Source organism: Heteronotia binoei, chromosome 20 (genome assembly GCF_032191835.1).
Source record: "Heteronotia binoei isolate CCM8104 ecotype False Entrance Well chromosome 20, APGP_CSIRO_Hbin_v1, whole genome shotgun sequence".
Taxonomy (NCBI): Eukaryota; Metazoa; Chordata; class Lepidosauria; order Squamata; family Gekkonidae; genus Heteronotia; species Heteronotia binoei.
The window spans coordinates 32638404-32661925 of NC_083242.1; the positions used below are offsets into that span (position 1 = coordinate 32638404).

Here is a 23522-nt window from a genome sequence, read left to right on the forward strand (position 1 = left end):
ATCTGTAACACGTAAAGTACAAACCAATTAGCAGAAGCAACGGCACAAAGAGAAAAGGAAGGATGCAATGGAGAGAAGTTAAAGAGCTCACACTTAGAATTCCAAAAATGTCTGCGAGCCAGTTTCTCGGGTACAGTTCTGATAATCTTTCACGTGCAGCTCTGTTGAGAGAGGCCAAGGTAAATGAAAACTGCATCAATCCCGCTTACATGTGAACTGAAGCGCCAGAATTTTAGAGGGACACAAATGTAAAATCGAGGCCTGGGGACCTCCCAGAATAACAGCTAATCTCCAGACAACGGCGATCAATTCCCCAGAGAAAATGGCTGCTTTGGAGGGTGAACTTGATTGAATTTTTTAATCCCCCTGAGAGACCCCACTCCGCCCCCGTAAACCCCACCCGTCCCAGGCTCCACACCCCCAAAATCTCCAGTAATTTCCCTGCCCGGAGTTGGCAAACCCTCAAACTTGGGAGGTGAAGTCTGAAATTCTGGGTGGCCCAGGTTTTCATCATCCCGTGCATTCTTCTGGAGGGTTCACCTTGACGGTGAACCTTTTTTACTCCCTTAATGTGGGATTAGCAACCTGGATAACCCGGTTTAACCCTAGCTCATCGGAGCTTCAGAAGCTAAGCGAGGTTGCCCTTGGTTAGCGCACGGATGGGAGACTGCCAGGGAAGAAAATGGGTCGCTGCTCGGTGGAAGGCAGAGGCAAACCATCCCTGCTCCTCCCTTGCCTAGAATGCCCCCGAGACTGAGGTCACCGTGAGTTAGTTGCAGCTCAAGATCATGTTGTTATTCTTCTTTTCAGGGCTTTTTATGTAGAAAAGGCCCAGCAGGAGCTCATTTGCATATTAGGCCACACACACCCCTGACATCACCATTGTTTTACACAGGGCTTTTAAAAGAAAAGGCCCAGCAGGAACTTATTTGCATTTTAGGCCACAGCCCTTGGCACTACGGCCGCCGGAACTGCGTTCCTGTGTGTTCCTGCTCAAAAAAAAAAAAAAAAAAAGCCCTGCTTTCTTTTTAACGCAGGACTAACCTCTGGGGTGTGTGTGTGTGTTTTAATGAAATGGAGGGGAAAATGCATTTTGCTGGTTTAGGTGTTCGGCAGTGCTCATCTTCCAAATCCACATTTTCTGGCCTTATCGTAAGAACAGAAGAGAAGCCATGTTAGATCAGGCCAATGGCCCATCCAGTCCAACACTCTGTGTCACATAAGAACATAAGAGAAGCCATGTTGGATCAGGCCAATGGCCCATCTAGTCAAACACTCTGTGTCACATAAGAACAGAAGAGAAGCCATGTTGGATCAGGCCAGTGGCACATGCAGTCCAACACTCTGTGTCACATAAGAACATAAGAGAAGCCATGTTGGATCAGGCCAGTGGCCCATCCAGTCCAACACTCTGTGTCACATAAGAACATAAGAGAAGCCATGTTGGATCAGGCCAGTGGCCCATCCAGTCCAACACTCTGTGTCACATAAGAACATAAGAGAAGCCCTGTTGGATCAGGCCAGTGGCCCATCCAGTCCAATACTCTGTGTCACATAAGAGAAGCCATGTTGGATCAGGCCAATGGCCCATCCAGTCCAACACTCTGTGTCACAGAAGAACATAAGAGAAGCCCTGTTGGATCAGGCCAATGGCCCATCCAGTCCAACACTCTGTGTCACATAAGAACATAAGAGAAGCCATGTTGGATCAGGCCAGTGGCCCATCCAGTCCAACACTCTGTGTCACATAAGAACATAAGAGAAGCCATGTTGGATCAGGCCAGTGGCCCATCCAGTCCAACACTCTTTGTCACATAAGAACATAACAGAAGCCATGTTGGATCAGGCCAATGGCCCATCCAGTCCAACACTCTGTGTCACAGAAGAACACAAGAGAAGCGTTGTTGGATCAGGCCAACGGCCCATCCAGTCCAACACTCTGTGTCACATAAGAGAAGCCATGTTGGATCAGGCCAATGGCCCATCCAGTCCAACACTCTGTGTCACAGAAGAACACAAGAGAAGCCCTGTTGGATCAGGCCAGTGGCCCATCCAGTCCAATACTCTGTGTCACATAAGAGAAGCCATGTTGGATCAGGCCAATGGCCCATCCAGTCCAACACTCTGTGTCACAGAAGAACATAAGAGAAGCCCTGTTGGATCAGGCCAATGGCCCATCCAGTCCAACACTCTGTGTCACATAAGAACATAAGAGAAGCCCTGTTGGATCAGGCCAATGGCCCATCCAGTCCAACACTCTGTGTCACAGAAGAACACAAGAGAAGCGTTGTTGGATCAGGCCAACGGCCCATCCAGTCCAACACTCTGTGTCACACAGTGGCAAAAAAAAATTATATATATACACACACACTGTGGCTAATAGCCACTGATGGACCTCTGCTCCATATTTTTATCTAAACCCCTCTTGAAGGTGGCCATGCTTGTGGCCGCCACCACCTCCTGTGGCAGTGAATTCCACATGTTTATCACCCTTTGGGTGAAGAAGTACTTCCTTTTATCCGTTTTAACCTGTCTGCTCAGCAATTTCATCAAATGCCCACGAGTTCTTGTATTGTGAGAAAGGGAGAAAAGTACTCCTTTCTCTACTTTCTCCATACCATGTCATTTTCCGCTGGGGCCTAGCTGCGGGGATGTGTGCTCGGAAAGAAAGAAAACAACACCCGGAGGAAATAAAGAGATTTTTTTTTTGATAACTTGAGGAATGTGAAGGAGTGGAGGGGGAAGTTAGGGAGATAAGCGTGCATTGTTCCTTCTGAGGCCGGCAGGGAAGGCCGCTGTTATCGGAAAGGTTCTCCTGACGGAGCACAGGCCGCTGAATTCAAAAGCCTGGCTGTTCCAGGACAAAGTGATAATAATAAAAATAAACAATTCATTAGGTTCTTCTACAAAGAAGATTAAGTTGAGGGTGTCAAGCTGTTGCGATAATCTTTAACAAACAGTTCAGCGACAGCTGCTTTTTGTGCTCTCATTACCCTTCTCTTTCAGTCTCTCTCTCTCTCTGCCTCTTTCTGTCTGTCTCTCTCTTCTCACCCTCTCTCTGTCTGTCTCTCTCTCCCTCTCCCTCTCTCTGCCTTTGTCTGTCTGTCTCTCTCTTCTCACCCTCTCTCTGTCTTTCTCTCTTTCTCTGTCTGTCTCTCTCTTCTCACCCTCTCTCTGTCTGTCTCTCTCTCCCTCTCCCTCTCTCTGCCTTTGTCTGTCTGTCTCTCTCTTCTCACCCTCTCTCTCTGTCTGTCTCTCCCTCTCTCTGTCTCTGTCTGTCTGTCTGTCTCTCCCTCTCTCTCTCTGTCTGTCTCCCCCCCCCTCTCTCTCATTGCCTCTACCACACATTGTGGTTTCAATAAGTATTCCCTAAGCAGCTGCTAATTATATAAAGACAGTCAGCTTTCCAACCTCTGTCCAAGATTCCAGTTGTTCTTGGCCTCAGGTGTAAAACAACCTGTCTATAAAAAAAAAATATGCAGGCCATGTTTTCAAGGTTTACAAGCGACCTTGTTTGCCAGAAAGCCTGTAGTGCCACTCTGGTTTAAGTACAGAGAGCGGCATTGACCTGATACTTGCTCTCTGGGTTGTGTTATTTTATTTAATTGGCTATGTATACCTGTGTGGGAGGGGCCGTGGCTCAGTGGCAGAGCATCTGTTTGGCATGCAGAAGGCCCCAGGTTCAGTTCCCGGCGTCTCCCATTAAATGATGCAGAAGACCTCTGCCTGAGAGACCAGCAATCTGATTCCGTGTACTCTGGTTTTGAGTGTACTCTGTTTTTCTCTCCAGTTGGGGACCCCCAAGGGTTTTGCAATATATTCCGTCTCCATTTCAGCCTCGCAACCCTGGAAGGGAGGTTAGGCTGAGAGCGTGTGACACGCCCAGGGTCACCCAGTGAGTTTGGTGAGAGAGATTCAGCTTGGTGTAGTAGTTCACTGCGCACTTGGTGTAGTAGTTATCTGGGATTCCCCCACCCCTTCACTTGCAGCTGCTGGAATGGCCTTGGGTCAGCCATAGCTCTGGCAGAGGTTGTCCTTGAAAAGGGCAGCTTCTGTGAGAGTCCTCTCAGCCCCACCCACCTCACAGGGTGTCTGTTGTGGGGGAGGAAGGTAAAGGATATTGTGAGCCGCTCTGAGACTCTTTGGAGTGGAGGGCAGGATATAAATCCAATATCTTCATCTACCAGAGCCAGTTTGGTGTAGTGGTTAAGTGTGTGGACTCTTATCTGGGAGAACCTGGTTTGATTCCCCACTCCTCCATTTGCACCTGCTAGCATGGCCTTGGGTCAGCCATAGCTCTGGCAGAGGTTGTCCTTGAAAGGGCAGCTTCTGTGAGAGTCCTCTCAGCCCCACCCACCTCACAGGGTGTCTGTTGTGGGGGGAGAAGATATAGGAAATTGTAAGCCGTTCTGAGTCTCTGATTCAGAGAGAAGGGCAGGGTATAAATCTGCAATTCTAATTCTTCTTTCCATGGCAGTGAAGGGATTCAAACCTGAGTCTCCCGGATCCTACTCTGATACTATAACCAGACTACAGTTGCCTGGTAACCGGTGGAGGATGGGGAGGAGGGCTTACCGGGAGCAGAGAGCAGGCCCAGCCAATGTGCAAAGATGTGCCTACGTCACTGCCCCACAACCTGGAAGTGATGTCATCATGTTGGGGTGATGTTCTGGTATTTGGGTGAAAACTCTATGGCAAATCTGGCTTCTACCATAGAGTTTTTGCCCAAATACCAAGAGTGTCACTCCTCATTTTTGAGGGAAGTTTCCCCTGCAGACCAGCTGATTGGTGATGGAGTGGTGGGACCTCCACAACGAGGTCCGGCAACCCTAAACCAGACTGACTCCGTGGCCGATTCAGACAACAAGAACCAAGTGATGGTTTTTAATGCTGTGTTCTTGGCCCTCTCTCAAGTTCTTAATTTCATGTTTTGGCCTTCCTTCCCCTTCCCCGCCATTTTCAAGTCTGTCTGGTTTTCATACCTGAGCGCGAGTGAAGGCAGTGGGAGCAATTAGCTACAAGAAAGTGGGTGAACGTCTCGCCAGGGCCAAGAATGAGTCACCTGGCGTCTTATCTGAAATACCTGTTTGGTTGTGTGTAAGGAATGAGGGCCTTCTCGTTTTTCCTGTTTGTGTCCAGCGGTTTCAGCTGCGATAAGGACGCGGGGTGCGGGATGACACTGTGTGAGAAGTCCAGCCAAAGCTCTTAAATACGACATCTAAGGCCACCTTGCAACTTTAGCTGTATACCTAAGATGTGTTAAGCTGGGGTGTCAAACATGCAGCCCCAGGGCCGGATCAGGCTCTCAGAGGGGTCCTATCAGGCCCTCGAGCAACTGGCTATCTGCTTCTTTCTCCCTCTCTTTTGCTTCCTTCTGTATCACAGTTTGCTTTGTCAGGCTTGCTCAATCACACAGAATCTATGAAGCAAAGCCTCTATTTTGTCCGTTGACTGAGGCTTCTCGTTTGGAGGGTGGGTGGGGAGAGCTTGGTTTGCCAAGATCTCTCAATCACACAGCAGAGCTACTGAGCCAGGCCTCCCTTTCATTTATTGGCTGAGGCTCCTCAGAGCAAGAATTGTCATCAGTTGTCTGAGAATGTTAAATAAACAAAATATTGCAAGAATGCTAATGTTTCAGGCATGTTTTATTTTAAGTTTTAAAACAATCTTTAATTGTGTTTGTCTGTTTCCTGGCATTACATTTTATGACACACAGGGCTCAGCCCGACAAGGTCTCGATTATGTCAGACCCACCCTTCTAAACCACAGCCAGTTTGGGGTAGGGGTTAAGTGCGTGGACTCTTACCTGGGAGAACCACGTTTGATTCCCCACTCCTCCACTTGCACCTGCTGGAATAGCCTTGGGTCAGCCTTAGCTCTGGCAGAGGTTGTCCTTGAAAGGGCAGCTGCTGGGAGAGCCCTCTCCGCCCCACCCACCTCACAGGGTGTCTGTTGTGGGGGAAGAAGGGAAAGGAGATTGTGAGCCGCTCTGAGACTCTGTCCTTGAAAGGGCAGCTGCTGTGAGAGCCCTCTCAGCCCCACCCACCTCACGGGGTGTCTGTTGTGAGGGAGGAAGGGAAAGGAGATTGTGAGCCGCTCTGAGACTCTGTCCTTGAAAGGGCAGCTGCTGTGAGAGCCCTCTCAGCCCCACCCACCTCACAGGGTGTCTGTTGTGGGGGAGGAAGGGAAAGGAGATTGTGAGCCGCTCTGAGACTCTGTCCTTGAAAGGGCAACTGCTGTGAGAGCCCTCTCAGCCCCACCCACCTCACAGGGTGTCTGTTGTGAGGGAGGAAGGGAAAGGAGATTGTGAGCCGCTCTGAGCCTCTGTCCTTGAAAGGGCAGCTGCTGTGAGAGCCCTCTCCAGCCCCACCCACCTCACAGGGTGCCTGTTGTGGGGGAGGAAGGAAAAGGAGATTGTAGGCCGCTCTGAGACTCTGTCCTTGAAAGGGCAGCTGCTGTGAGAGCCCTCTCCAGCCCCACCCACCTCACAGGGTGCCTGTTGTGGGGGAGGAAGGGAAAGGAGATTGTGAGCCGTTCTGAGACTCTGTCCTTGAAAGGGCAACTGCTGTGAGAGCCCTCTCAGCCCCACCCACCTCACAGGGTGTCTGTTGTGGGGGGGGGGGAGGTAAAGGAGATTGTGAGCCGCTCTGAGACTCTGTCCTTGAAAGGACAACTGCTGTGAGAGCCCTGTCAGCCCCACCCACATCACAGGGTGTCTGTTGTGGGGGAGGAAGGTAAAGGAGATTGTGATCCGCTCTGAGCCTCTGTCCTTGAAAGGGCAACTGCTGTGAGAGCCCTCTCAGCCCCACCCACCTCACAGGGTGTCTGTTGTGCGGTGGGGGGGGGAGGTAAAGGAGATTGTGTCCACTCTGAGATTCAGAGTATAGGGCGGGATATAAATCCAATATCTATCTTCAATGAGTTTGACCCCCCCCCCCGCCCCCGTGTTCTAAGCATTTGAAAATAAAGGTGTCACCCCACTGGAGACTCATGGAGTCAGCTTTTTATTTATTTACTTCATTTATCCTCCGCCGTGCTCCCCAATGGGGACTCAAAGTGGCTGGCGGCAGTCCGTCCTCCATTTGTATCCTCCCAACAGCTCTGCGAGGTAGGCTAGGCTGAGAGCATGTGACTGGCGCCAAGCAAAGAAGGGGATTCTCCTGCGCCACACACCACACCGGTTGTTGGCTGCAGTGTCCGGATTTGTCTTTGTGCAAAAAAAAAAAAAAAATTAAGTGCCTTTTACTTAAAATGGTTTGAACGTTAGTGGTTTAGAAATATATTGAAATAAATATATACCTGTCCTGATGTGGATGTCCCTGGCTAGCTCAGTCTTATCAGATCTCAGTTGGCCCCGCTTAGTCCCTGGACGGGAGACGCCACCCCCCACCCCCGAAGGCAATCCAGGGTTGCTCTGCAGGGATAGGCAACGGCAAACCACCCCTGAATGTATCTTGTCTTGAAAACCTAAGCGGGCCACCATAGGTCTGCCTTGACTTGGCACCACGAGAGAGACAGAGAGAGAGAATATGAATCTCAATGGCAACATTGCATGGGGAAAAGTATGTGCCCAGCCTCACCTCCTGTCTTTGGGGATGTGGTTTGGGGACAAACGCATTTTTGTGCCTAGCTCCTATTCTGAAGTCCCCGCCCTTACTGGTTGTCTCTCTGCATGGACCCCCCCACCAATCAGACTATAAGTTTTTTTCCAGAGCTTTTTTCTTGTAGCACGGACTCCTTTGCATGTTAGGCCACACACCGCTGATGTAGCCAGTCCTCCTGGAGCTTACAGTAGGCCCTGTGAGAAGAGCCCTGTAAGGAATTCTAGCAGGAGCTCCTATGCATATTAGGCCACACACCGCTGATGTAGCCAGTCCTCCTGGAGCTTACAAGGCTCTTGCTACAGGGCCTATTGTAAGCTCCAGGAGGATTGGCTACATCAGGGGTGTGTGGCCCAGGGGTGGAATTCTAACAGGACCTCTTTTGCATTTTGGACCACACACTCCTGATGTAGCCAGTCCTCCTGGAGCTTACAAAAAAGAGCCTTGTAAGCTCTTGGAGGATTGGCTACATCAGGGGGGTTTGGCCTAATATGCAAGGGAGCTCCTGCTAGAATTCCATCCCTGGTGTAGCCTATTGTGCAAAAGAGTTACTGCTACAAAAAAGTCCTGTTTTTTTCTCTGATAATGATTTTGAATTTTCTTACTTTGTTTTTCAGGGAGAGGAGGAGGAGGAGGAGGAAGAGAAGGAAGGGGAAATGAACCAGGAACTGACTCCCGAGGAGAAGAGAACGTTGGAAAGGAAGCTGAAGAAAGAGCGAAAGAAGGAGCAGAAGAAATTGATGCGAGAGGCTGGGGTCGTCTCCAAGAAAGAAGAAATTAAAAAACCTTCAGGATCTGAACTGGCGCTGGAGTATTTGATGAGGTCAGTTTTGTCGCCTGGCAAAGCTCAAGAGCCCCGAACAGACCAGGGCTCTAACAAGACAGGCGTGTTCCCCAGTCCTAGCTGGGATCCTCATTGGTCACGCCTGAAGAGCATGAGAAGAGATGGAGATGCTCATATCTGGCTAGACCAGGGGTCTCTAACGTGGTACCCATGCGAATCACGGAGCCAGCCCGTCAGCACACACCAAGCGTTCATAGTCACGGGCGATCTGATTAACTGAGAATATTTTTTTTTAAGTTGTTTTGGTGGCAGCTGCCCACCACGACACAGGGATCTTCAAGTAAACTGTGTTTAAGCGAGGAGCTCTTTTTAAACAATAACTTTGTTTTTAAAAGGGTATCCTGTTAAACAGAACTTCTGCCTGAAATGTTGAAGTGTTATCGTTGAAGTTATGCACAACCTCACGAGAGCCAGTTTGGTGTAGTGGTGAAGTGTGCGGACTCTTATCTGGGAGAACCGGGTTTGATTCCCCACTCCTCCACTTGCAGCTGCTGGAATGGCCTTGGGTCAGCCATAGCTCTCTTATCTGGGAGAACCGGGTTTGATTCCCCACTCCTCCACTTGCAGCTGCTGGAATGGCCTTGGGTCAGCCATAGCTCTCTTATCTGGGAGAACCGGGTTTGATTCCCCACTCCTCCACTTGCAGCTGCTGGAATGGCCTTGGGTTAGCCATAGCTCTCTTATCTGGAGAACCGGGTTTGATTCCCCTCTCCTCCACTTGCAGCTGCTGGAATGGCCTTGGGTCAGCCAGAGCTCTCGAGGGAGTTGTCCTTGAAAGGGCAGCTTTTGGGAGAGTTCTCTCAGCCCCACCCACCTCACAGGGAGAGGAAGGTAAAGGAGATTCAGAGTGGAGGGTGGGATACAAATCCAATGTTGTCATCTTCTCCTTCTCCTCTTCCTCCTCCTGGCATTTCATGGCAGCCATTTTGTAGTTCCACCCACCCATCAGTCAGAGAATCACAAGGGTTCCACTGAGCTCAAAAATGTTTGGGGGCCCCTGGGTTAGGCACTCAGTCATCCATTTAAGAACTAGTTACTTTAAGAAGAAGAAGAAGAAGGCTGCAGATTTAGCCTCAGAGCAGAGAAACTCAGAGCAGTTTATAATCTCCTACTCCCCTCACAACAGACACCCTGTGAGGTGGGTGGGGCTGAGAGAGCTCTCACAGAAGTTGCTCTTTCAAGGACAACTCCTGCAAGGGCTATGGCTGACCCAAGGCCACTCCAGCAGCTGCAAGAGGAGGAGTGGGGAATCAAACCCGGTTCTCCCAGATAAGAGAGCTCTGGCTGACCCAAGGCCATTCCAGCAGCTGCAAGTGGAGGAGTGGGGAATCAAACCCGGTTCTCCCAGATAAGAGAGCTCTGGCTGACCCAAGGCCATTCCAGCGGCTGCAAGTGGAGGAGGGGGGAATCAAACCCAGTTCTCCCAGATAAGAGTCCACACACTTAACCACTACACCAAACTGGCTCTCCAGACCCAAACCGAAGCATGCTCAATTCTAGTTCTTTCAGTGGGACTGGTTTCCTGGCAGTAATCTTTCGGAGTCTGATTTGTTCTCTCAGCTGGTCAGTTGAAGCACAAGGTTTTATGTTTGTTTCTGGACTATTACATGGTGGCGGGAGTGCTTTTATAATCAAGGTATGTTTCTTAACAGCGCTCTTCTGCTGTATTGCCTGAAAATTCAGTGCTGCGTAGAATTCAGGTATTTTCTCCCTCCCATCTGAGATTTGACATGGAAAATCTACCTGGTAAGGGGAGTGAATCAGCCAGATTTGAACAGGGCTGGTTGTAAAAGCAACAAGTTACAGACATTTTAAGAACCTTTCTACAACTTGCGGAAGTACGCTGTTTGTGATGCTGTTTCTCGGGGCACAGAAAAGGTACCTTTGATAAATCCCTTTTGCTGGTTTGGGGGTCCTTTCAACATTTCAGAGCTGGTTTAACAGTGGGCCGGGCCCATCTTGTGTGATGAAAGTCCACTGGGAACTGTCATATTTCTAATGTAAAATCCACTTGGGGTTTCCTGAGGCTAGATGGGCGGCAACCGAAAAAAGGGGCTTTTCTGTCATGGCACCAAAACTTTGTCGCTCCTTCCCCAGGGAGAATCATCTGTCTCCCTTGGCAAGTCAGGTGAACGCTTTTCTGTTTTGTTTGGCATCCCCATGCTATGCTTTTGTTGTCGCTCCTTCTTGGTTCTGTTGTGTTTGTGCGTTTTAACCTTCCTAACATCTCTCTGTCTATCCCATTTTTATCAGGGGTGGCCAAGCTGCAGCTTGGGAGCCACATGTGACTCTTTCACACATATCGTGTGGCTCCTGAAGCTCCACCACCCTATTGGCTGGCTTGGAGAAGGCATTTGTCTCTTTAAATCACTGTGCCAAGCCAGCCAGCGGTTGGAGAGTGCATTTAAAGTTAAAGTTGCTTTCTTTCTGCCTCTCCCTCCCTTCCCCATCTATTTGCCTCCCTCCCTCTGTCTGATATTCACGTCTTGCGGCTCTCAAACATTCGACGTTTATTCTGTGTGGCTCTTACATCAAGCAAGTTTAGCTGCCCCTGGTTTTTATCACCCTCCAAGGAGCTCGGGACTGCATCCACGGTTCTTCTGTCTTTCAGTTTTCCTCCCAGCAACCTTGTGGGGTAGGCAAGGATGAGCGAATGGTGCAAGTTTTCTCCAGTGTTCCTTGGGGAAGAGTGGGGAATCTAAGTTCCCCAGTCCTAATCCGTGTGAAGTTTTACATGGGCTTTGCATAGCAGGGGAATTGCAGGAGATGTGGGGCAGGGTGTTCTCCCAAATCAGTGGCAATACTAACAGTACCATCCTATGCAGATCATTTCAGGGTGGGTAGCTGTGTGGACCTGCAATTAAAAGAGCAAGATTCTAGCCCAATAGCTCAAATCTTGCTTCCCCAGGTAGAATTAATCCCCCCACACCACCTCGAAGACGTAGAAAGTGTTATCCCCGTTCAGGATTGCACTATAAATCCCAGAGGAAAAATTTACCCAGAAGTGCTAAGAGCGATCGGAAATCCCGCTCTAGAAATATTGAGCAAACACACACAAGAGAGTCATAAACCAAGAATCTTGCATTGCATCTTTAAATATCCCCGGGACTGTTAAGCAGTTACTTCTGTTGCATATAATAAGTTGATTTATTGGAGACGGATCCTCATGCCTTCCCAGTACAAGGAAATTCTGCTAAGTGACTTGGAGGCAGACGGCTTCGAACGATGTGAGGCACAGTATTTACCGTGACGTTTGGACGATATCAAAAGAACTCTCTGCAAAATTGCTTCTTTAGACCAAAAGTTTGCGAAGAACAAAGACTTGCATTTGCACGCCTGGGGTTTTATAATTATACTCTGGGCCAAGTGAGCGGTTCCAGGCTTCAAAAAAAAGGTTATTTACCGTAATTAGTCCAGGGCTTAAAATTCCTGGGCCGAACAGCAACAAGCAGAAGACCGTGTTTAGAAAAGAAGAAAGCTTCCATAGCTAGCGAAAGCAAACTACAGGACCCAGATAAACATGAAGGATAATGTTTATCCACTTTCTTTCCAAAGAGAGACCCGGTCTCCACTTGAAAGAACCAAACATGTTACAAATGATAGGTTCCCCAGTTGGGAGACTGCCAGTTTTCTATCTCCGGCAGTGCTTAAGACCAAAATACCCAGACAGTCTGAATGGTTTACTTATAACGTTTCAGGGTGGAGGGGACGAAATAGATAGCATTCCACACTGAGGGGTGGGGTGGGGGATGGGATGGGACACAGGCATATCTTCTGTTGCATAACTTTCGTAACAGAGCGACTGCAGCACGCTTGAGATGTGGAGCGGCTGGGATTCTAGTTTTGTACTGCGCTCGGGCAGGTTACCCAGCCATCTGCTCAAAATGTATTCTTGAATGTTTGTTGGGGGAGGTGATTGGAAACCGTGGCCCGTAAGTTGGAAGAGCGGAGGAATGAACCGCACGCTCTTGCGATTGGTTTTTGAATGCTGCACGTTAAAATAATTGTGTAAATTAAAAAAAAAACGCTAAAGAGACACCATACATTTTAAATGACAAAACAGTGTAATGTGAAGGTCAGTGGTGTTCTGACCAGGCTTGCACATAGAACTTCAAATGTACAAGAACATGCTTCAAAAGGATATTCCCACAAAACAGTTCAAAAACAGTTCAACGAAACTTTCCGGTCATAAAGGAAGATCCATGTCCCAGCATTTAGTTCATGGGGTTAAAGGAAACCCTCCCAAAGACGTCTGTTCTAGATATCAAGCCGCTTCATCCGTCTTTCTTCAGTTTGGAGGCTTATTTATCACTGGAACCCGATCTTTACAACACATTCATAGAGGACCAACAAGGTTCAAAACGTATCTGTTAGATTTCCAGGTTCTCGCATTAAAATAAGGCAAGTGCGGGCGTTACAGGAGCAGAGCTCTGGAACCTCTAAATTTTATTACGCTCTTTCTTACTTACCACTCCCCCCCCCCTTAAATTGCTTCTGGGCTCCATTGTTCAAACCCACGTGAGAATTTTGCTGAACTCTTTAAGATTTGACAAACTCCTTAATATTTCCCCCCACAAAAAAATGGGGAAAGAGCCAAAACATATAAAGCAGACAGATGGAAACCTTCATCCTGCCATTGTGGCCGCATAGTAGAAAGTAATTTAAACAGTATGATGAGAGTCAGGTTTTATTATGACACTTATAATTCAGAATTCAGTAAGGTAGATGCTGAGCTGATTTAATTTAGTCCACCTTCCGGTGAGTTGTGCTAATGACCTCCGGCACCTCTTTTTCTACTCAATGAACCTCGGGCGAGTGAGTGTGTATTAAGTGGAAAGAAATATCAGAATATGAGAGAAGCAAATGCAACTTAAGGCTGGATCCATGGTGAGGGTGGAAAGAATATAGCAAGCTGGGGGGAGGGGGGGGGAGCCTGAAGGCAACGTGGTGTGCAGAGAGGCAGTGGTGGAGCCTTCTGTTTTGTGTGCGGGAGGTTCCCAGTTCGATCCCAGGTAGCATCTCCAGGTGAATGGAGCCGGCAGGCAGTGATGTGAAAGAGCCACTAATCCGAGTAGATTAGATCGGCCTTGGTGGGTCAAGTGAACTGATTCAGTATAAGGGAGCTTCTTGTGAAAAACCCAACGGCCCTTGGGAAGTTTATGTGGAGGAGGAGAAGAAGATGATGATGATATTGGATTTATATCCTGCCCTATACTCTGAGAGTCTCAAGAGCTGCTCACAATCCCTTTACTCCCCCCCCCCCCTACAACAGGCACCCTGTGAGGTGGTGGGACTGAGAGAACACTTACAGCAGCTACCCTTTCAAGGACAACTCCTATGAGAGCTCTAGCTGATCCAAGGCCATTCCAGCAGCTGCAAGAGGAGGAGTGGGGATTCAAACCCGGTTCTTCCAGATAAGAGAGCTCTGGCTGACCCAAGGCCATTCCAGCAGCTGCAAGAGGATGAGTGGGGATTCAAACCCGGTTCTTCCAGATAAGAGAGCTCTGGCTGACCCAAGGCCATCCCAGCAGCTGCAAGAGGAGGAGTGGGGATTCAAACCTGGTTCTCCAGATAAGAGAGGTATGGCTGACCCAAGGCCATTCCAGCAGGTGCAAGAGGAGGAGTGGGGATTCAAATCCAGTTCTTCCAGATAAGAGAGCTCTAACTGACCCAAGGCCATCCCAGCAGCTGCAAGAGGAGGAGTGGGGATTCAAACCTGGTTCTCCCAGATAAGAGAGCTATGGCTGACCCAAGGCCATTCCAGCAGCTGCAAGAGGAGGAGTGGGGAATCAAACCCGGTTCTTCCAGATAAGAGTCCGCGCACCTGCTGAGATGGCCTTGGGTCAGCCATAGCTTTCATAGAAGCTGTTCTTGAAAGGGCAGCTGCTGTAAAAGCACTCTCAGCCCCACCCATCTCACAGGGTGTCTGTTGTGGGGGAGGGGAAGGTAAAGGAGATTATGACTGCTCTGAGACTCTGAGATTCAGAGTATAGGGCGGAATATAAATCCAAAATCATCATCTTCTTCTTCTTAACCACTACACCAAACTGGCTCCCAAGAGCTTCATACGGAGCACGACAATGTGACCGTGCATTTCAAGAGCCCCCAGTCTTTTTGAACTTGCAGGCATCTTCAAAATTCTGATACGGGTGCAGGCCAAAACTGGGTGCCACAAAATTGGTGCCGCAGGAGGCGGAACCAGCCACAAAATGGCTTCCACAAAATGGTTTCCGCAAAATGGCTTCTGCAACTTGCCTTCGGTCTTTGTGCTGAGATAGCAACCGCAGCCAAATCAATCTTTTAACAAATCTGCACAATCAAATTTTCATTGGCCAGCCAGATCCCTTGCTGGAAGAAGACCCATCTGGCCACACCCACATTCTACAGACACTCGATGAGAGCCAGAAAGACAGGCACCGTTGTGGACTCCTGGGGAAGTGAGTCGGGTCAAAGCCTGCCCAATTGGGCTTGAGCGGCCGTGTAGGATCGCACCAGGAGAGAGTTAGTCGTGATCTGGGATCCAGTCACCTTTGAACCTGGGCTTGGCAGCATGCTGTTCCCATGCAACTCTCAACAGTAGAAACAGCATCCTGCTGAGAAGCCCGGCAACGGCCTTGCTGAAGGACACCTGCACAAACCGCAGACTTAAATGCCATAAATTCCACCTTTGGGCAAAGCCATACTCTGTCTGATGTCAAGCCAGCTCTTGGTGGGGTGCCGCTTGCTGTCACAACATAGAGACAACAGATGGGATTCGATGGCACCGCGTGTTGGGGCAGCTGAGCATCGTGGGGGCTTGAATGGGGGGAGTTCGCGGTGCAGAGAGCTTGCCACAGCTGTCAGCAGGGACCAGCGAAATGGAACCTCCCCATTCAGAGGCAGCACTCTTATATCCTGCTGTCATCTGGGGGAGATTTCATATCTCTTTGCAGCGGGAAAGTAGCTATGTTTGTCGGCAGCAGAAGGCCAAAATTCAAGTCCACTGGTGCTTCAGAGACCAACAAGATTTTTGGGGTATATTTATTTTATTAGCTTACTTTATGTAGCTCCTGCCTTTCTCCCCAGTAGATGATGAAGAGGATATTGGATTTATATCACTCCCTATACTCTGAATCACAGAGTCTTAGAGCAGTCGCAATCTCCTTTACATTCCCCCCACCCACCCACATATCCTGGGGCTGAGAGAGCTCTCACAGAAACTACCCTTTCAAGGACAACTCCTGTGAGAGCTATGACTGACCCAAGGCTATTCCAGCAGCTGCAAGTGGAGGAGTGGGGAATCAAACCTGGTTCTCCCAGATAAAAGAGCTATGACTGACTCAAGGCCATTCCAGCAGCTGCAAGTGGAGGAGTGGGGAATCAAACCTGGTTCTTCCAGATAAGAGAGCAGTGACTGACCCAAGGCCATTCCAGCAACTGCAAGTGGAGGAGTGGGGAATCAAACCTGGTTCTCCCAGATAAGAGAGCTCTGGCTGACCCAAGGCCATTCCAGCAGGTGCAAGTGGAGGAGTGGGGAATCAAACCTGGTTCTCCCAGATAAGAGAGCTATGACTGTCCCAAGGCCATTCCAGCAGGTGCAAGTGGAGAAGTGGGGAATCAAACCCGATTCTCCCAGATGAGAGTTTGGGGAGGGATGGTAGCTCAGTGGTAGAGCATCTGCTTGGGAAGCAGAAGGTCCCAGGTTCAATCCCTGGCATCTCCAAAAAGGGTCCAGGCAAAGAGGCGTTGAAAACCTCAGCTTGGGACCCTGGAGAGCCGCTGCCAGCCTCAGTAGACAATACTGACTTTGATGGACCAAGGGTCTGATTCAGTATAAGGCAGCTTCATATTTTCACACGTAACCACTACACCAGCTTACGAAACAGCTTACGTTGTTCTCGGCTCCTCCATTTTACCCTCACAATAACCCTGCAAGGTAGATTAGGCTGAGAATGTGTGGCTGGCCGGCAGGTTTCCACGGCAGAGTGATCCCAGATAGTCCTACACTCTTAGCCACTGTGACGATGCTGGCTCTCCAGTTCCACGAGTCAAGCTTGTGTCTCGCGCAGGGAGCCTCGACTCTGGAAAGCTCATATGCTGAAAACCTGGTTGGCGTTTAAGAGCCAGTGTGGGGTGGTGGTTAAGAGCAGGGGACTCTCTAATCTGGAGAACTGGGTTTGATTCCGCATTCCTCCTCCATATGAAGCCTGCCAGGTGACCTTGGGTCAGTCACAGCTCTCTTAGAGCTCTCTCAGCCCCACCTCCCTCGCAGGGTGTCCGTTGTACGGAGAGGAAGGAAAGTCGATTGTAAGCCACGCTGAGACTCCTTCGCTTTGCAAAAAGCCAGGTATAAAAACCAACTCTTCTTCTTAATTGTGCTACTGGATTCAAATCTTGCCCTTCGTTCTTTCTGCAACAGATAACCCTTCATTTCTGTCCAGCACCCCTCTTTTTTACAAAGTCACCCCCATGACCTGAGTTCCCTTTGCTACCAATGAGGGAGGGACAGAAAAGAACATCTGCTCAGAACAGAGGACTTTGGGGCATTCATTTGATCCGGCGTTGATATACATCCATCTCAAACTTGATTGCGCAGCCCTGTACCAAATTAACTTTCTCTGGCGCTGTAAGCTTGAAGAGTCTGCAGGCCATTCAGACCCAGAGAAGCAACAATATTCTTAAACATTGAACTAAAACACAGATTTTAGAAAAATGAAACCAGGTAGATTTTTAATCTGTTTTGGGCAGATTTTTGGAAGATATTCCCTCAGAAGGTATAATATTGCCAGTTTCCACGTAGGACCTGAAGATCTCTGGGGGTTAAAATTGATTTCCAGGTGACAAGAGATCGGTTCCCCTGGAGAAAATAGTTGCCTTGGAGGGTAGACTTTTCTTTCTTTCTTTCTTTCTTTCTTTCTTTCTTTCTTTCTTTCTTTCTTTCTTTCTTTCTTTCTTTCTTTCTTTCTTTCTTTCTTTCTTTCTTTCTTTCTTTCTTTCTTTCTTTCTTTCTTTCTTTCTTTCTTCCTTCCTTCCTTCCTTCCTTCCTTCCTTCCTTCCTTCCTTCCTTCTTTCTTCTTCTTTCTTTCTTTCTTTCTTTCTTTCTTTCTTTCTTTCTTCTTCTTTCTTTCTTTCTCTCTCCCTCCCTCCCTCCCTCCCTCCCTCCCTCCCTCCCTTCTTCTTTCTTTCTTTCTTTCTTTCTTTCTTTCTTTCTTTCTTTCTTTCTTTCTTTCTTTCTTTCTTTCTTTCTTTCTTTCTCTCTCTCTCTCTCTCTCTCTCTCCCTCCCTCCCTCCCTCCTTTCTTTCTTTCTCTCTTTCTCTCTTTCTCTCTTTCTCTCTCCCTCCTTTCTTTCTTTCTTTCTTTCTTTCTTTCTTTCTTTCTTTCTTTCTTTCTTTCTTTCTTTCTTTCTTTCTTTCTTTCTTTCTTTCTTTCTTTCTTTCTCCCTCCCTCCCTCCCTCCCTCCCTCCCTCCCTCCCTTCTTTCTTTCTTTCTTTCTTTCTTTCTTTCTTTCTTTCTTTCTCTCTCTCTCTCTCTCTCTTCTCTCTCTCTCTCTCCCTCCCTCCCTCCCTCCCTCCCTCCTTTCTTTCTTTCTCTCTTTCTCTCTTTCTCTCTTTCTCTCTCCCTCCCTCCCTCCCTCCCTCCCTCCCTCCCTCCCTTCCTTCCTTCCTTCCTTCCTTCCTTCCTTCCTTCCTTCCTTCCTTCCTTCCTTCCTTCCTTCCTTCCTTCTTAGTAGGCTTATATTCTGCCCTTTCCCATAACATGCTCAGGGAGGATCACATGAACTGAACAACAATAAAAACCTACCGTTTAAATTCAAAACAATACAATAAAATTAGCAAATCAAACAACAGGACAATAAAACAGATAGGTGCATCTTCAGGCTGGAAGGGCACATCTCACAGGACACAGCAGTTTTCGGCCCCAAACGAAGGATGGTGCTAATAAGTAGGCTAGCACCATAGTCTGTAAAGCAGAGGTGGGAAACCCTTTTTCTGCCAAGGGCCATATGGATATTTATAACATCATTTGCGGGCCATTAAAAATTATCAACTTAAAAAAACAGTGCTCTGCCGAGGGAGAACGATTCAGGCCAACAAATTAATGCAGACAATTGTTTTTCTCTTTGAAGTCATGCGGGGAGAGCCTAATCTGGCCCACACACACACTCCCGGCCCGCCACCCTAAGCAAATGAAAAAGCCCAGCAGGAACTCAGTAGCATATTAGACCACAATCCCTAATATTAGCACATTAGGCCACACCCTCTGGGATAATCAAGTGCAAACTGAACGGGGACAGTAACCTTTCCAGGCCCTGCAGCAATTCTGGCCGGCCAGCCAGGCCCCAGGGAGGCTGCCGCACAGTACATCTGGGCCCTGTGATCCCTACCTGGCCCTGGGGAGGCTGCTACACAGCACGGCTGGGCCCCACGATCCTCGCTGGCCAGCCAGGCCCCAGAGAGGCTGCCACATGGCTCCGTTTGGTCCTCGGGATAGAGGTTCCCCACCCCTGCTGTAAAGCGTGATGTCCCAACAAGGGAGGCCAGCTGATGAAATAGTTGCTGGAATAGGATGCCCGCTGCCTCAGCCAAAGGCCCAGTGGAACAGCTCCATCTTACAGGCCTTACGAAATGACAGTAGTTCCGGTAGGGCCCGGATCTCCATAGGGCGCTGATTCCACCAGGCAGGGGCCAGAGCTGTGAAGGCCCTGGTCCTGGTTGAGGCAAAACAGATGTCCTTCGGGCCGGGGTGGTCAGGAGGTGTTGGGTAGCAGACCACAATGACCTGCGGGGTGCGTATGGGGAAAGGCAGTCCCTTTATGGCATTATATTCTTCTGAGCTCTCTCCCTTCCCTAGGCTCCATCATCAAAATTGATGAGCCTGCAGAGGACTCCAGCGGAGGCTAGGGGTCTCCGTCAGTCCAGTCCAAAGGTTCTCTTGGGAGTAGGCTTCCCAATCCCCAGGTCCCAGCGGGGATCCCCTGGTTTTACAGGCTTCCCCCCGCCCCCAGCCAGCTGGCTAGCGGGGAAGCCCACCCCCATCTATTATTCCCTATGGAGAATGATTCCGTAGGAATAATAGGGAATTGATCTGCGGGTATCGGGGGCTCTGGGGGGCTTTTTTTTGAGGTAGAGGCACCAAATTTTTCAGTATAGCATCTAGTGCCTCTCCCCAAAATACCCCCCAAGTTCTGAAATGATTGGACTAGGGGGTCAATTTTATGAGCCCCCATAAAGGTACCCCTATCCTTCATTATTTCCTATGGAAGGAGGTGTGCTGTCCCTTTAAATGTGATGGCCAGAACTCCCTTGGAGTTCAATTATGCTTGTCGCACCCTTGTTCCTGGCTCCACCCCCAAAGTCTCCTGGCTCCACCCCAAAGTCCCCAGATATTTCTTGAATTGGACTTGGCAACCCTACTTGGGAGGCGGCTGGGTAAGAGCCGCTGGTCCTATTTGGAGTTTGTAGTACAAGTATTCCTTTAGTCATTTAAGCTGCAAGCCTTCGGGGACGGAGCAACTCGTGGGAGTATCCCGCTCGCTAGCATTAAACAGGAAAGCAGTCATCACTTCAACAGGATACTCCTGACATGTTTCCTTAGCGAAGGAAACGCCTTGAAATGACTTCCAGTGGTGGGAAATGCCTTGTAATTGGAAGGGTGTGAATACTCGCCGAAAAAGGGACACACGTTAATCACGCTTGTGTTGTGTCTAAAAGGACGCCACCTTGTTTTTAAGGAAATCGCTTTACCCGTGTTGCACGAGAGCTCCGAACAACACTAAACCTGTCATTAGCAGTAATAATGGCCAGGGCTTTTTGGGGTCAGGAACGCACAGGAACACAGTCTGGCTGGCTTGATGTCAGGGGTGCGTGGCCATAATATACAATTGAGTTCCTGCTGGGCTTTTTCTACAAAAAAAAGCCCAGACGATGCATTGTTAAAAACAGTAACAAAAGGGTGATCTGTTAGATGCATCCAAGCGGGCAGCCGTGTTGCTCTGAAGCAGCAGAACAAAGCAGGAGTCAAGTGGCACCTTTAAGACCAAGTTTTATTCAGAACGTAAGCTTTCGCGTGCTCTCTAAGCACACTTCATCGGACGAGGGGATCGGGTATTGTGGGCTGAAATGCAAGCAGCTTGTTGATTTAAGTATGCAAACTGATCACATGGTAAACCGGTGTGGCTTGGCCATTTGGTCTGGATAGCCGTAAAAATAAAGTCCTCTGCCAATTGGTGTTTCTATAAATCGAGGTGATCACAAAGGACATGTATTTCCTAGTTGTAGTCCACCTAATTACTTATCAACATCAATCGCTACATTATAAACATCGTTCTAGTCTGCCGTTAGAAAACATACAAGAATACGTAAAATGAAAACGGCTTAAGTATATGTAATGAGATAAATAGCCAATATCCTTTATTTGAGTGATTTGGTAAGCTCAGTTGCGTGGTGCCCTACCTCTTTTTGCTAGATGGTATTTGCATACGTGTTTTGTCCTCTGGGTCAGGTGTCCCCCACGTGTTTGAGCCTGTGGGGACCGTTGGAAGCATCCGATGCCGCTTGGTGAGCGCAGCTGCAAAATGGCTGCCACAGGAGGTGGGGCCAGGCACAAAATGTCTGCCCCAGGAGGCGGAGCCCGGCACAAAATGGCTGCCACACATCCTACCATCATTTGCATATCGGACATCCTTGTCCTGTAGTGGCAGCTGCTGCTAGAACAGCGTTGCCTAAAAATCTGCACAACCAATCAAATCTCCAGTGGCCGATCAGAAGCCTTGCTGGGCAAAATCCCCCCCTCCCCCACTTTCTAAATACACTTTGTGGGCATCAGGAAAGGTGTTGGAGGGCACCACGTTGGGGACCCCTGCTCTAAACAGTTCCTAGAAGCGGTCCTGCCTTCATTCATGTGGAGCTTTTGATAGGATTCCTCACCGCACTCCCGTTTTGTGGCTGCACTCACCCAGCTGCAGTTTGGTGTAGTGGTTAAGTGCGCGGACTCTTATCTGGGAGAACCGGGTTTGATTCCCCACTCCTCCACTTGCACCTGCTGGAATGGCCTTGGGTCAGCCAGAGCTCTCTCATCTGGGAGAACCGGGTTTGATTCCCCATTCCTCCACTTGCACCTGCTAGCATGGCCTTGGGTCAGCCAGAGCTCTCTCATCTGGGAGAACCGGGTTTGATTCCCCACTCCTCCACTTGCACCTGCTAGCATGGCCTTGGGTCAGCCAGAGCTCTCTCATCTGGGAGAACCGGGTTTGATTCCCCATTCCTCCACTTGCACCTGCTAGCATGGCCTTGGGTCAGCCAGAGCTCTCTCATCTGGGAGAACCGGGTTTGATTCCCCATTCCTCCACTTGCAGCTGCTGGAATGGCCCTGGGTCAGCCAGAGCTCTCTTATCTGGGAGAACCGGGTTTGATTCCCCACTCCTCCATTTGCACCTGCTGGAATGGCCTTGCGTCAGCCATAGCTCTCTTATCTGGGAGAACCGGGTTTGATTCCCCACTCCTCCACTTGCACCTGCTAGCATGGCCTTGGGTCAGCCAGAGCTCTCTCATCTGGGAGAACCGGGTTTGATTCCCCATTCCTCCACTTGCAGCTGCTGGAATGGCCTTGCGTCAGCCATAGCTCTCTTATCTGGGAGAACCGGGTTTGATTCCCCACTCCACCACTTGCACCTGCTGCAATGGCCTTGGCTCAGCCACAGCTCTGGCAGAGGTTGTCCTTGAAAGGGCAGCTGCTGCGAGAGCCCTCTCAGCCCCACCTGCCTTACAGGGTGTCTGTTGTGGGGGAGGAAGGGAAAGGAGATTGTGAGCTGCTCTGAGACTTTGAGATTCAGAGTATAGGGTAGGGTATAAATCCCGTATCATCATCAGATGACTTCCTGTAATGTACTCAGGGCTGAGTAGATCGCATGTTGTCACCGAGGCTTTTAAACTGAATCTCATATCCAAAAAGGATTGATAACCACTGCCAGGAAAGGTGACACAAATGTGAATTGTGAGGAACACACGTTCAAGTCTGTAAGGAGCTTCTTTTTTGGCATGGGGGGTGGGCGGTCCTGTCCAATCCTCCCTCTGAGCTGTGGAGTCTTATAAGAACAGAAGAGAAACCATGTTGGATCAGGCCAGTGGCCTATCCAGTCCAACACTCTGTGTCACACAGTGGCAAAAAAAAAACAAAACCGCCAGGTGCCATCAGGAGGTCCATAAGTGGGACCAGGACACTAGAAGTCCTCACACTGCTGCCCTCCCCACAAGCACCAAGAATACAGAGCATCACTGCCCCAGACAGAGTTCCTACAATAGGCTGTGGCTAACAGCCACTGATGGACCTCTGCTCCAGATGTTTATCCAGTCTCCTCTTGCAGCTGGCTGTGCTTGCAGCCACCTCCACCTCCTATGGCAGTGAATTCCACGTGTTGGTGAAGAAGTACGTCCTTTTATCCGTCTTGCGAGCAAAAATTCTGCTTCATGAGCTATTGGCATTAAAGTTGTGAGCTACTGCAAAAAACTCGTCCCCCCTGGGGTCATTTTTCCTGCTCTAAGGCAAAAATGTGAGAGCTGGAGGCCAAAAAACCTGTGAGGCAGCTCACACTAACTCCGCTTAGAGGGAACACTTGTCTTGTCCCAGCAGTCATGTTGTTTGCTCTCTCCGGTTGTTTGTTTTTTTCCCCTTACTGGCTTGAGTCATGGAAACTTACCTAACAATTGTTTAGTTTCATTTATATAATATACTGTGTTTTTAAAAGGGGGGGGGCACATGGGTTTATACAACGGGCTGCAGCAGGCGCACGTGGAGAAAAATCTGGACTTAATTATGTAAAGCTGACCGAGGCTCAGCAGGTGCATCCAACAATCCGCTTCTATTGAAATTTCAGGACCCTCACAGACTGTTTTCTCTGCCGCTGAGAACATAATCTCTTCTGGTTTTGCTGACCTTTCTTAATTCAAGATTCCCTCCAGGGAGCGTCTTATAAACTGGCCTTTTTATTATTATTATTATTTTTTTTTTTTTTACTACGTTTGCAATCGAGGAAGGTTTACTTTAGGCGCTGATCTCGTCAGAACATTCGTATTCGAAACTAGCATGTGCATTAAATCTG

At 49.0% G+C, this 23522-nt stretch overlaps 1 protein-coding gene across 1 annotated transcript in view; it reads left to right on the top strand.

The window, feature by feature from the left end:
• Positions 1-23522, top strand: part of C20H7orf50 (chromosome 20 C7orf50 homolog) — a 237553-nt gene that overhangs the window by 190929 nt on the left and 23102 nt on the right. The window contains exon 3 of the mRNA XM_060260539.1: positions 8219-8424. Within this exon, the coding sequence (XP_060116522.1) occupies positions 8219-8424 (206 nt within the window). The remainder of the gene's footprint in view (positions 1-8218; positions 8425-23522) is intronic.